The 13,342-nt window shown below is 40.3% G+C and overlaps 1 protein-coding gene across 1 annotated transcript; it reads left to right on the plus strand.

Moving 5' to 3' along the window:
• Positions 1–1,585: 1,585 nt before the first annotated feature.
• LOC118091788 (tetraspanin-6-like) lies at positions 1,586–10,530 on the plus strand. The gene is made up of 7 exons (XM_035129155.1): positions 1,586–1,660; positions 2,855–3,043; positions 4,401–4,475; positions 6,404–6,499; positions 7,051–7,200; positions 10,019–10,102; positions 10,462–10,530. Exons 1-7 carry the CDS (start codon positions 1,586–1,588, stop codon positions 10,528–10,530), a joined length of 738 nt encoding a protein of 245 aa, XP_034985046.1.
• Positions 10,531–13,342: the final 2,812 nt, after the last annotated feature.

Here is a 13,342-nt window from a genome sequence, read left to right on the forward strand (position 1 = left end):
TTGGGGGGGGGGTGCTAGCAGCTTGCTGGGACTGCCTTTCTAATGCCTGCAAACCACAAAAATGCTGAACTTCAACTCTTGCACTGGCTGGAGCTCTGTAGGCTTAAATAATAATAATAACATCCCCATAGATTTTCTCCTGCCAAGAGCAGGACTGCCAGGTTCTGCGTATGGCCATTATTATTGCTTTGTTCATATACATAAAAGCCGAGACATGGTCTGGGACACAGTGGTAAAATGCTGGGAGCTAGTTCATGCTTGGGGGGAGAGAGTGAAAAACAGACTGTTAATATTAATGTACACTGGCAAGAAAGTTCTAGTAAATTTTCCATGCAGGTGCATACATGGCTGTTCTTGCACCCAGCTTTGATTCCATGCCAATACAAGCTGTTGTTCGCTGGCAAAGGAGGGTTACTAAACGGAGATACTTTTGTGTTCTGAGATTTAAAATTTTCTTAACAGCAAAGCACAGACTCAAGAATCCCCGCTCTGGTCAAGCTGGAACATGGCCTGATTTATTTCTTTATATTTTTTTTTAAAAAATAGTCAATATGTGCAGTTGCAATTGCAGGTAACAACACTAATTAGCATCATCTTTCACCAACAATATCTAATAAGTTAGTTACATTTATTTAAGACAAGTCAATGATGTGAAAAATGTTAGAGTTCTGGCTTTAATGGTCTATTGTATCTATTGCAGAGCAATAGTCTTCTTGTCTCCGAAAAGCTTTGAGAATACTACTAATGACTGGTTGGGCCTGGACTGCATGGTCTCCTTGCAGTGGCATATGGAAGCAGTATTTTACATCAGTAGGCAAAGCTTATTTTCTAAGTATTTCACCACAACCATGAGAACTAGACCCTTTATTCTATTTAAAAACATTCCTGAACTTTTCAGTAATTCAGATTCTGCAACAGCTTCCATGATAAAGCCCAGATGCTTTCAAAATAACAGCCATTAAAATATCAGGGTTTGATGATAGCTTCCTTCCTATATTTATTCTGCAGTGTACCACCATTCAGATTGAAAAATCCACAATAGGACAATACTTTTCTTAGGACCAGAGAAAGTAGTGAACAAACTTTCTGGTACTTCAGAACTCTTTAAAGCTTTTCAATTATTTTGTAAGTTGGATTTCTCTGATGAACCAACACAACTCCCTTTACTTTTTGTCATGCAGATTGCATTTTTTTTGTACACAGCTATGACCATGCACAAGTGTCTTACTTCATTGGTTTATGGATGTTGGTATTGATAATTAGAAGGCATGAGGAGTCATCTCTATTGCTACATAGTGACTGGTAATTCAACACATAGAAGTCTATTCTGGAACAAGTTGTTTCAGGAGCAATGCATTATGTGACCACAGCTGATTTAGTTTGTTTTACCACACTACTCCAGAATAAGTGATTTAGGATTTTTAGCAAACCTGTTCCTCTCTATAAAGCACTTGACATTTTCCATTAAAAGGATAATTAACTTGAAATTGGTGACAAGTGCAACAATTGGATACACATTAGAGTCAGTATATCTATCATCACCACTGGTTATTCAGGAGGTGTAAGACAGAAGTTAGTAAGCAAGATGAACGAAAAAGGGATTAGTAATTTTGAAAGAGTTGTTAAAATTTGTTTATGGCTGGCTGTCTTCCTTTCCTGGGTAAGTTACTTTTAGTGATATATTTAGGTTTTGTGTTAAAATGTAGTGATAGGAGTAGAATCTATTACATAGCTATGTATAATCTATTACATAGCTTTTTGTTGTTGAGTAATGTTACTTTCCTTTACACAGTGAAACATTTTTTGTGCTTACAAATTGAATTGTGTTTGTGTGCAATGAGCTTCTGGTTTTGTTTTAGTTGTTCCACTGCTGTGCTTTCCAATAGATTTGTAACTGCTATGGGTTAGAAGTCTTAAGATGTCTCTGTAAGGTTTCTGTGTAAAAGTACTCTAGATAATTCTCTAGCAAACCATTCAAGTTGTACAGTGTAATGAACATAGCCTCTTTTAACAAGTTAAAAAAGTTTTGTTAAAATCTGCTTGGTCATCCAATGTTTAACAAGAATAATATGCTCCCAGTTTTTGAGAAAATAAGGCTCTAATCCTAACCCCAATGAGCAAAACCCATTGTGTTCAATAGGACTGGGTTCTTAGTAGGCATGAATGTTATTATTAATATATATATCCCACCATTTTTCAAGGAGTTCAAAGTGGCATACGTACCTCTTCCCCCAACTCCTTTAATCCTCATAACAACCCTGTGAGGAAGGTTAGTCTGAGGGGCGGTGACTAGATCAAGATCACCGAGCGAGCTTCATGGCAAACTGGAGATTTGAAACTTGAATCTCCAAGGTCCTAGTCAAACACTTTAACCACACTGGCTCCCCTTGTATTGAGACATAACGAGAAACTCAGACTTTCCTATTGGCCTTCTTCCTAAAGTGCTTATGCAACACAAAACTTCAGAAAAAAAGATGAATAGATAACTTGGTATTTATATTGAGATAAAGAGATGGTATGGGTGAAATGGAAAGGCAATACAAGGCCAGGCCCTCCATGATGCAACTTAGACCTGGTAAAAAAACAAAGCCTGAAAGAGTACTACTGTATACTGATCTAAATTAGATTTTATATTCTACATAGGAACAGCCAGCCCATGCAGGATGATATACAGTACCAAGGTTTGATCATTTGCAATCAGGTCCTTAATGCAGAGACTAGGGGGGCAATTTAACAAGTTACACAATGCTTGGTTATCATTTTTTAAATTGTTATTATAAACCGTTTGACTAATATGCATGCTTCCTCAAGAGTAAGCTTTCACAGCTTCTTTTATTGATTATTAACATTCTAGAACTCTGGAGTTGTGCTAATCTGCATTGGAGTATCTGTTCACATGAAGCTCTATGATGCTTATGTGGTGATAAATGATGCTGCTTCAAAAGTCCCTGTGATCATAATGGTTATTGGCACACTTGTCGCCCTTGTGTCAGCCATTGGGGGAAGTGCTCTACGATCACAGTGTCCTTACATGCTCAAATTGGTAAGTAATGATACCCAGATTTCTAAGTCGGATCCAAAGCATGAGTAGGCCTTTAAATTTAGCTAAATCTTAACCTCTACCCTTCTGAAGGTACAGGGGAGGGCTTGGTCAAGAAATGCCATACAGTAATTGCATATATTTTTTTAAGTTGTAATGCTTTCTTATCTGGGTTGTGTAATTCATTGGGGAGGTGCGCTTAGGTCTCTCACCCATTCTTTTATTTCCTTGTAATACCCACAGGAATAACTATGCTAGGCAATCGTCCTGCCAACCACAAATAATGTATTGTTGCCTAAGTATAACATATAGGCAAGAAAAAAACTAGTAATCTTGCACAATTTATTTCCCTACCCTCACTCAGAACAAATTAGGTTCAGAGCAAACGGTATAATGACCCATCTTTAGGGCAAGTAAAAACCTTCTGAATAGGCCATGTACACATTAGCCATTACTCTGTCTCTATTGTGTTCCCATTGCTGGCTTTTGAATCTGTGTACACACCACATTACCCACATGCAGAGCTATCCTATGGTTTATTGAGGAAAAACTGCTCTTTGATGTGATTTTCCTCAAACCAGCTTCAAACCAAAAGGCAAATTAAACCACATTCCATTTGCAGACAAGCTGAGGTGTGTAACTTTGAGATATCCATTGCAAATGCACAGATGACAGCGCATGTGCAGATGACAACTTCATGAATGAGAATTGAAGGGGGTACCAAACAGGTATTCCTGGCACCTCTCTGGTGTACTTAGCAATGTGCAAATGCATTGTGTTTTAAGCTGCTAATGTGTACATATCTTTATATGAATGAGTTTCTGAGTATACTTAGTGATAAGTTACAAATCCTGCCTATGTAGGTAACTGTCCTCAAACCCTGTTCTCTTGTTCAGCTGGAAAAACTACTCCATCCAAGTGTGTGCCTGTTGGCTTTTAATACTGAACACATGCCCCAAAATATGTTGTTTTAGAAGCGAACATATAAACAATGGTATACACTTTAACCACAGCAGGTTAATTTACCATGTATGGACTGAAGGCTGAACTTGGATATGATCAGCCATTCGATTTTGACTATTCCTAAGTGTGACTTCATCTCTTAATCTATATTGGTGCCAGTGATAATGGACAACATGTTGAATTTGGCTCTGTAGACATCATACAATGAACTTGGCATCTCAGATAAATTAAAATTAGACTAGGGGATGTGGGAGACCTGGGTAGGTAAAAAAATATATGAGGGCACCAATGCAATTTTCTGCAAGTATTTTTTTTGAAAAAACCACTTAGCACAATCCTGATGTTTGTTGTTGTTAAGAAAATGACCTTTAAGCTGAAAGCAAATATTCGTTTATAGTTCATAGGCTTATTGTTGGCACTGTTGGTACTTGAAATCACAGTTGGTGCTGCCGCCTACACTTGCAGACATAAGGTAAGTTTTGTGTCTGGTGCTAAAACAAGGCACCACATTAAATAGTTTTTTGGTGATGTTGCAAAGACGTAGAACTAGAGTCTTACCTAAAGTCAATATTCTCAAAGAGAAGTGGACAATTGCAGTAAGTGGGCACATATTTTATTATTCCAAACCTATGCATAACACTCCTGTGCTTACCACCTTCCACAGCAAGGAGGTATTTCTCTTTCCTTCTCTGTCCCCCTCCAATAAAACAAAAGCCTTTTTATAAACATTCCCAATCCAATAGCTTGTGCTTGCAGCCTTGGCTTGCAGTTTCCACCCCAGTTTCCACCTAGACACTGAGGTCCACCTCCGAGGGCCTTCTGGTTGTTCCCTCACTGTGAGAAGTGAGGTTACACGGAACCAAGCAGAGGGCCTTCTCGGTAGTGGTGCCCTCCCTGTGGAATGTCCTCCCATCAGATGGCAAGGAGATAAGTAACGATACAACCTTTAGAAGACATCTGGAGGCAGCCCTGTATAGGGAAGTTTTTGATGTTTAATGTTTTATTAAGTTTTTGTATATGCTGGAAGCCGCCCAGAGGAGCAACCCAGTCAGATGGGTGGGATACAAATAATAAAATTATTATTACTGCTGAATTGTCCCCTCGGCCACATAGCCTACCTGCCCATGTGTCTTACTTTTGGGGAGCAGGTTTAGAAGACCACTCCAACCTGAATTTGCCAGTATGGGATTGAATCCCACCTACAAAATAGCCTGAAAACCAGCCATGGTCTACTAATTCAAGTAAACTGGAACAGGTCTATTCGTCAAAACTAGTATGGAATGAAGAGATCTTCCCAGTCCTGAAGCCCATGTTCTCAGTCTGAAGCACATACTATTTGCTTCAGTGGATAGAAGTAGGATTGAATCTGGAGGGGGAAGTCTTCCCTGGTTATCCTCTATACTTGTCGGTCTCTACCTACAGGAGGCCTTCAGGTTATTCCTGTAATTTGAGAGGGTGGTCCTGATGTGGTTCTTTTATATTTGCTTTATAAATGTTTCTTAACACATCATTCAATTTTTAATTACGGTAAATCTTCAGCATTGTATTGAGTTTTTCTTGGGATATTTAACTGCGTGTAAGCTTTTAACTGCCTACAATGTGGTCAATAAATATAGAATAGGAAGGCTGAGGGAGAAAGTATGAAAATAATTTGTCTTGGCTACATTTCCCAATTGGTAAGGTAGATAGACCTCAGAAAGCAAATGAGTTAAACCAGAAGCCTTGCAAGAAACATTAGTGCCAGTCATGTCTTCATAGGGTTTGCCACTAAACTGAAACACCAGAGAAAATACGGAAACACTTCTGCACAATGTTAACTATATCACAGATGTATCACAATGTTAGAGACTATACCACAGATGGTCCCCATTTTTTCTCCAGAGCTAGTGTAAGAAGTGCTTCTTTAACCAAAATATGTAAATGGATTTCCATTCCTGCTTCTCCCTATGTGTTGCAAGTTGATGTACAAAAGGGGTGTTAGCTTGGAAGCAGTAAAGTAATATGCAATCTAGTAATTATGCTTGAAACCTTTAAACTTGTTAGTGATCCACCTGTTGAGTGTGCCAGTGTCTCTCAGATGTTTGAATTCCCCTTTCTCTTCCTTACCTGCAACACAGAAAAGAGAATATTGTGTAGTCCTGATTTAAGTGATTATTTTTAGATGGATCCTTCTAGCATACAGAATGCTGTTCTTGCCTAAACTTTCATGGCCAGAATTGTGGGAGCCAAGCTAAGTGGAGGAAAAGGATCCACTCAGTAAGAGTCCAATTGAGTAATTAAGACACAACTTCCACTTGTGTGCTTAAAGTCCTTTCGTAAAAAGAAATGGTTCTCCTTTGCTCTACCCCCCTCCACGCAATTTTTTTCCTGCATTTGGAAACCCTGTGTGTGTTAATGCAGTTGCATCAGACTTTCTTGAGCGATACCTTGAAGACATTGGACAAATATAGTGAAGAAGTGCAGATCACCAAACGGGTGGACTCCTTACAGACAGAGGTAAGCGAGATTTCTTTTCAATTACTGATAAAGAGCAGAGAGCTAATGGTGGAGCCCAGTATTCTGGTAACATTTAAGAAGCTCGTGTGAATAACAATATATTTTTTCAGTCTTTCTATGCTGCCATCTAAAGGTTGTCGGATTAGACCAGAAAACCCACTGGTTCAGGAAAGAAAAGAAAAGGGAAGAATCCCTCTAAGTCAAGGAGGCACATCTTTGAAGATGGCAAGATAGAATAATTGCTTTTTGAGATTTTCTGTCCCACCATTTTCTCTGGTTGAAAAAGGCTCTGTAGGGCTTAAAATAAAACCCTTGCAAAACCTGTCTGGCTAGAGTTGACAATGGGGATAAAAGAAATTAGTGTTCACTCTATGGCTATGACAAATTGTCATAGCTCCTTCAGATTACCTGTTTAGCAGAATAGCATATTAGTATAAGTAGAATCTTTCTTCATACTTTTTGTTGTTAAGAAGGGTTGTTAGGCTTTCATCAACAACCACACTATCTGTTCCACTGCTTACCAACCTAAATTCCTTCCCCTTCCACTCTAGTTCCAATGCTGTGGTGCAGAGAACTATACCGATTGGCTGAACACAACATTTGGATCTCTCTCTTCATCTGTCCCAATAAGCTGTTGCAGAGTGCCTGTGGAAAACTGCATCACAGATCTAAGCAAAAACACAGCAGGCATTAACCAGCAGGTAAACGTCACATTGTCAAAAACCACATCTTGCATGTCTTGTCTCTAAAGGGAAATGTGCGTTTGAAACTAAATATCCTTCAAAGTGGGCAACCAGTTAGGGATGTGCTAGCAAATAAAATGGGCTGGAGCCAGGCAAAAACTGGAGTGCATGTCTCCCTGTAAAGTCAACTAAACACAGATTAGTGTGCATAATCATGTCTACCAAGTGGCAGTGTGGTCCGTGATGTGGGCACATTTTGCAGCCAGCACTGCAGCCTCCAGTAGCCAACCAGCAGAGTTATTTTAGGTGGTCCAGAGATTGCCGATTCCCATTTGAGGCCCTTTGAGGGCCTGCTGTGAACAACTGGCTGCACATTGTGAGGATAAAGTCACCCTACTTCTGAATTATCTTGACTCTGCAGCTTCAGTTGAAGCATCCAATTCTATAGTCTGTGACATGTTGTGGAACTGATTTCAGGTTATGTGGCCTGATGATGTGGACATCTGTATAGGGAAGTTTTTTAAAGGTTTAATGTTTTAGTAAGGTTTTTATATACGCTCAAAGCCGCCCAGAGTGGCTGGAGCAACCCAGACAGATTTTGGAGTCAGCTGTGTGCCTGGAGGCCTAGATAGAAGCACATTTTTTCAACTTTGTGTGGCAGCTGCAGCTGTTCCTGGACTGGTATAGCTTAACCACAAGTAGTCCAAGCACATGTAAATACTGAATTACTGCAAAGAACTTGATGTGTTGCTCCTGTTGTGCTTGGTCTAGAAACTACTTTTAGTGCAGAATATGGAGCACAATTGCTGACAGGAGGGAGACCTTATCAGCGTATAACACCTGCACTGAGATCTGCACTGGCTGCCAGTTTGTTACCAGGCCAAGTTCAAGGTGTCACTATTACTATATAAAGCCCTTAACAGCTTGGGACCAGTTTACTTAAACCATCGCAATATATGCCCACTCTACCATTTCAGCCTATGAAACTTGCACTTTTACAAGTGCGACATAATTTCTATTCAGCACTTGCAAGCAAATGATCCTTCAGTGCGGGCAGTATGTAATATTGTTTTAAAATAGCCGATTTTATATTTTGACAACATTTTGTCAATTTATTTTTAAGGTTTGCTTTCATTGGTATTTTAAAATGAGTGTTTTAGATTGCTGTTTGTAAATTGCAAGCAATGTGTACGTTTAAATGAAATGAGTAAATTGAGTGCACATTTTACATAAATGCATCTGTGAACAGGAAGACCCGTTGCATGTACAGAGAACACATTAAATCGCCTGTCTCTTAATGTAGCTGTCTATAATGTGTACACCCCACCACACACACCAGAGCGAGCCCAACATAATTTGGTGTGGCATCTTATTTCTCAGTGTGATGACGAGCACATTTTGGAATACTTAATATGCATGAAAAACATCAGGCTACCATCCTCATCCTTTAGATCTGTCCTGAGTTCTAAATTGATGGGGAACGTTTGGAATTCCAACACTTTTGGTTTGCTGTTCAGATACGATAAAGCAAAACTCCATGTACTGTTATGAAAGGGAAAAGAAATCGATCCTATTTACATAAATAGCAGGATGTTCAGTGATGTACCCCTGCACAAGGTTTGTTTCCTAGTGATGAGAGAGTACGCACTAGGGGCTTCCATTGTATTCCTGTAACATTAATGCAAGCATAGTGCACTGAAGCTAGCAGCACAATCACTAATCATGTAGGAGTTTCCTGAAACTCCCACTGAACTCCCAGTGATCTTACTCTGCCCAGATTCTAAATGCTGATGCTGAAGAACTTATACTCCCCATCTTCCAGACAGGAAGGAGGTTGCCCATTCAGGGAAGCATGGCTCACGTAGAGGAAATATCTGCTGATAATCTCTCACCATTAGCCATTTCTTGGCTGGTTCATTTTTAAGTGACTTATTTGCCAATTCTTTCTTCGCATGCCAGGTCTCAGTTTCTGTTGCAATAGCTTCATTGGGTGTTTGGAAATCACAAACTGATTTGGGTCTTTGGTCCCAGTACTCTTGGTAGCAGCCTCCAGAAGTGCTCTTAAATGAAGGACCAGGTTAGGAATGTGGCATGGCTGGGCTCTCCAGATAAAAACTTCTAAAAGACAATGATCTACTTTGTTTTAGACTGCATATGTAGTAGTGTCTAAGCCCTGATCTAGTGCTTGATAAATGAGTCTTAATGTTGCAAAACCTCCAGACCTTCCAAGCTGGCTTGGACATTGCATTCCACCTTGATTCTTTCTCGTGAAGAGGGGGAGTCATTAATTCATCTGTAGCTAGAGGTTCTTGTTCTTGTTGTTTAACACTTGGAGGCTTCCCCATCTGTTTCCCATGCAAAGAAAAGCTATGGCTGATGACTTTCCCATCTATCAACCATTTTGGGGAGGAGGGTAGAGGAGATCAGCTTTTTTGCCTCTTGTGATGGTCCTCTTACCTACTGCCTTTAGAAAAATATGGGGATATGATTTAGCTAACACTGGTGGGAGTTGGGAGTCGAGGAATGGGGCCTCTGGATTTAATGATGGGCGTTGCTACTTTCTCCCATAATTTGACAGCAGTAATAAAAATAACTGGAACCTCTGTTTGAAGACTCTCTCTCTCTCTCTCTCTCTCTCTCTCTCTCTCTCTCTCTCTCTCTCTCTCTCTCTCTCTCTGTGTGTGTGTGTGTGTGTGTGTGTGTGTGTGTGTGGGAGTAGGAATCTTGATCACAATGTGAAACTTAGTTTTTCATTTATTTATTTAAAAAGTTATGCCTTTGATTTTGAAGGTGCCCCTTGCAGCAATTAAAATATCAGGTTTTTCTCTTTCTCCAGGGGTGTGTTCTAAAACTGAATAATTGGGTTGAAGAGCACATTGCTATACTTGGAGGGGTTGGGATTTTTGTTGGAGTTGCACAGGTAAGCATGTAGTGTTAAACTGAAGTGTTAGACTGGTCTATCAAGTAGATCTAGATTTAAACACTATAGATGGGTGCTATTTGATGTTGATGTGAGAGCCGGGCTTTTGAAATTTAGAAATAAGGACCAGCCAGATGCATTTGGGTATTCTAAAAATGCTTTTTCTAATGTAAGGTGACAATCCCTATATTTCACATTGGAAGCAATGAGCCAAGTATTTGCCCCAGTGTATATATAAAAACACATCTAGAGCAGAATAGTTCTGATTACTGTCTAGCTATTGTATCTTCCTTCTTTGTGTTTCAGGCACCCAAGTACCCAATCCTAAAATTTCTGTATCTTCTGTGCTTTCTTTCTAGCTAACTGGGATTCTATTTGCCTATCTGCTGCTGAAAACGCTAAAAGAAACTTATGAACATATTGAGTAAGTTTCAAGAAGCTCATGTGAATTCTGCAGCTGGGATTGGAAGAAAACATTTAACAGTGCTGCACTTTTGGGGGATCCTGCTTGTTGTGTAGTGCATAAATAAAATACTTACATCACTCCAGTGTGGTAGTTCTCAAACTTTCTACCATCCCATGGCCCATTTCAAATGGCTATACAAATTGAGACCTACTGCTCAAAAAATGGCTGCGGATGGAAGCACCATTTACGTTGCATCACTTTCTCTCGATATCTGATTCATCTTTGCAAATTGCTAAAAATTACTACAGTGGTACCTCTACTTACGAATAACTCTACTTATGAATGTTTCTACTTATGAACGGAGCTCTGTCCGCCATCTTGGATGCGGTTTAGATAGGATTTTTTCTACTTACGAATTTTTAGATAGGGTTGCGTCCAATGTTTTTTTCTCCCAATGCATTCGTATGGGATTCGACTTACAATTTTTAGACTTACGATTGTGCATTCAGAACGCATTAAATTTGTAAGTAGAGGTACCACTGTACAGTGATTTCCTTCTGGGGAACTCCCTGCCACAGTTCAACTTTTCTCGAGATAGTGGCTCTGGAGATACTATATTATTAACCCACCTCCCTATTTCAGGCAGAATTTCATGCAGACGTGCTGCTGTTGTATAGGTCCTCAGCCACCCACACCACACATTGCCTCTCAGTATCTTTATACAGCTCCTATGCTTTCTTCATGGGGTCACGAAGAGTCTGACACGACAAAACAACAACAACAACAAATGCTTTCTTCTCCTCTCTTCCTTCCATTCTTAGCATGCACCCTCTGGACCTACCCCAAGCTACCAGTTTCTTTCATTCTTCCTTCATGCTCTTTTTTTACATCTATTTCTTTCTCTTAATAAGTTTCCCTTTCTTCTCTGCTTCTTTCCTATTCTGGTGTGTGTGTGCTGCACACACACACACACACGACTTCTCTGCCTGCCAAAATTCCCCATCTCCCAACCATCTTTACTTGGTATGTATACAATGCTGTTGACGTATCAGCAAAACTGCCCAATGCTTGCTTGTCCTTATGAGGCACGGACTCATTGTTAAAACCGTGTTTATGGAAGACAATCTTACTCGGCTACGAGTGATCACCAAAGATGAAGGTAGCTGCTACCTTGGAGCTGGGCAGGAGAAGCTTTCTGGCTCAGCTGGAGACCAGATGGGAAGGAAGATTTAGAGGGCTGTGGGTGCGGGGTCAGAAGGTTCATCAGCATCATAATCATGGGTTGCTTTCCTGTCCTCCCCACCCTATAATCCCTACCCTCCTTCCTCCACACTTGGCCAGCCACTCCACCCATCCCATTGTCCATTTCCCTTCTTTTCTCTGCTTTTCTGTCCTACCACCTTGCCTTCTAACCTACTTCCACTTCCACAGGTGGTGATGCAGTGTGCTGGTGGGGTTCTGCTGGCAGTCAGGTGAGGGAGGAGGCAGGAGGCAGTCTGAGGCCCACTGCTAATTCATCAGTCCAGTTTGAGGGCACTGATCAAATCTTTTCCAGGAAAGGATATATGCCCTGCTTAGAGGAAGTGGTGTGTGAAAAAGGAGCAGCTCTACCATGAAGTAGAAAGAGGTAGCTGCCTCTGGCTTGAACCTAGTCTGTTGCTTTTGGGGCCAATGGAAGAACCTGTCCAAACTGCCAGTCCAGCTGGCTCCTGCACATGGAAAGATGGAAGGGCAGTGTCTTATTTTGACCTTTTTACCTCAAGCAGCCAAGTATCTTGAGCCACCCCTCTGTGACGTGCTAGCAATACAGCTGTTCTCTGCAGACAACAAGGATAACTATGTTTATAATTAAAAACTTAACTATGTAAACGTTTTCTATCTCCAACAACAAAGCTTCTATTTACAGTATAAGCTCATTCTAGTATAATAAATAACTTATAAGTTCTGAAAAATGAAGGCAGTGGCTCTGGAAGTTTCCTTTCCTCCTTCTCTCTCTCTTGCTCCCTTTCAGAAATAACTACGGTATATAACTACACCTGGAAAATGATGTTAAGTCATTTTAGTACCTTGCAGTTTTTGAATTACAGCAGTCTTGGTAATGGGAAGTGACAGGACATTGCCTCAGCTAGTTTGATGGCTGGGACAATGGTAATCAAATCCGAGATAATGAAAAATTGTGTGGAAATGGGAATCGCAAAGAATGGTGCTAAAATGCAAGCTGTCATCCTTTGCACGGGAATAGTACAATACTGCTTTGATTTCGATCGGATACTTAAATGTGATGCAAGCTTTTGATATCATCAAGCTGAATGTTCCCAAAAGGGGAAGGCTGTTTAATCTTTTCTCACCCACCACCTATTATGAACTTCTGTATGATTAAAACCTTACAGTGCTGCACTGAAAGATTTAGTCCTGATAAGCGAATATTCTGTTTCTGTAAACTGGGATCTCAGTAAACCAGGCTACCTCTCTGACATTAGAGTACCTCAGCTACACTGTAGCGTCACTATTTCAAATGTAATTAACTTCAGAATCCTTTAATGCATTTCAATACAGGCTAAAGGCCATATTTTAACCCAGCAGTGGTTTAAAGCTCTTCAAGTGGCAGTTTCAATTGCTTTTCAGATGTCCTTTGAATGTGTCAAGAACCTCTATGTTCATTACAAGACCTGAGCAAACATCCCGCCCCACACCGGGAAGCTGCTTTCTATATTCTGAGGGATCCTGCTCAGTTGTTGCCCGAGGTTTGCTGCTTACACAGAGAATGCTCTCAGGCCTTTGTGGTGAATATATGAAGGTCAAGTATACAAACAAAGCTGCTCCCTCATTCCTCC

The sequence above is a fragment of the Zootoca vivipara genome, chromosome 1 (assembly GCF_963506605.1).
Source record: "Zootoca vivipara chromosome 1, rZooViv1.1, whole genome shotgun sequence".
NCBI lineage: Eukaryota > Metazoa > Chordata > Lepidosauria > Squamata > Lacertidae > Zootoca > Zootoca vivipara.

What these genes read in the sequence shown, in the direction of transcription:
- LOC118091788 (XM_035129155.1), top strand. Translation starts at nt 1,586, where the DNA reads ATGAACGAAAAAGGGATTAGTAATTTTGAAAGAGTTGTTAAAATTTGT. An exon ending in TGGCTGTCTTCCTTTCCTGG is followed by an intron (nt 1,661 to 2,854) that starts GTAAGTTACTTT and finishes TTAACATTCTAG; the next exon opens with AACTCTGGAGTTGTGCTAAT. An exon ending in TGGACTCCTTACAGACAGAG is followed by an intron (nt 6,500 to 7,050) that starts GTAAGCGAGATT and finishes CTTCCACTCTAG; the next exon opens with TTCCAATGCTGTGGTGCAGA.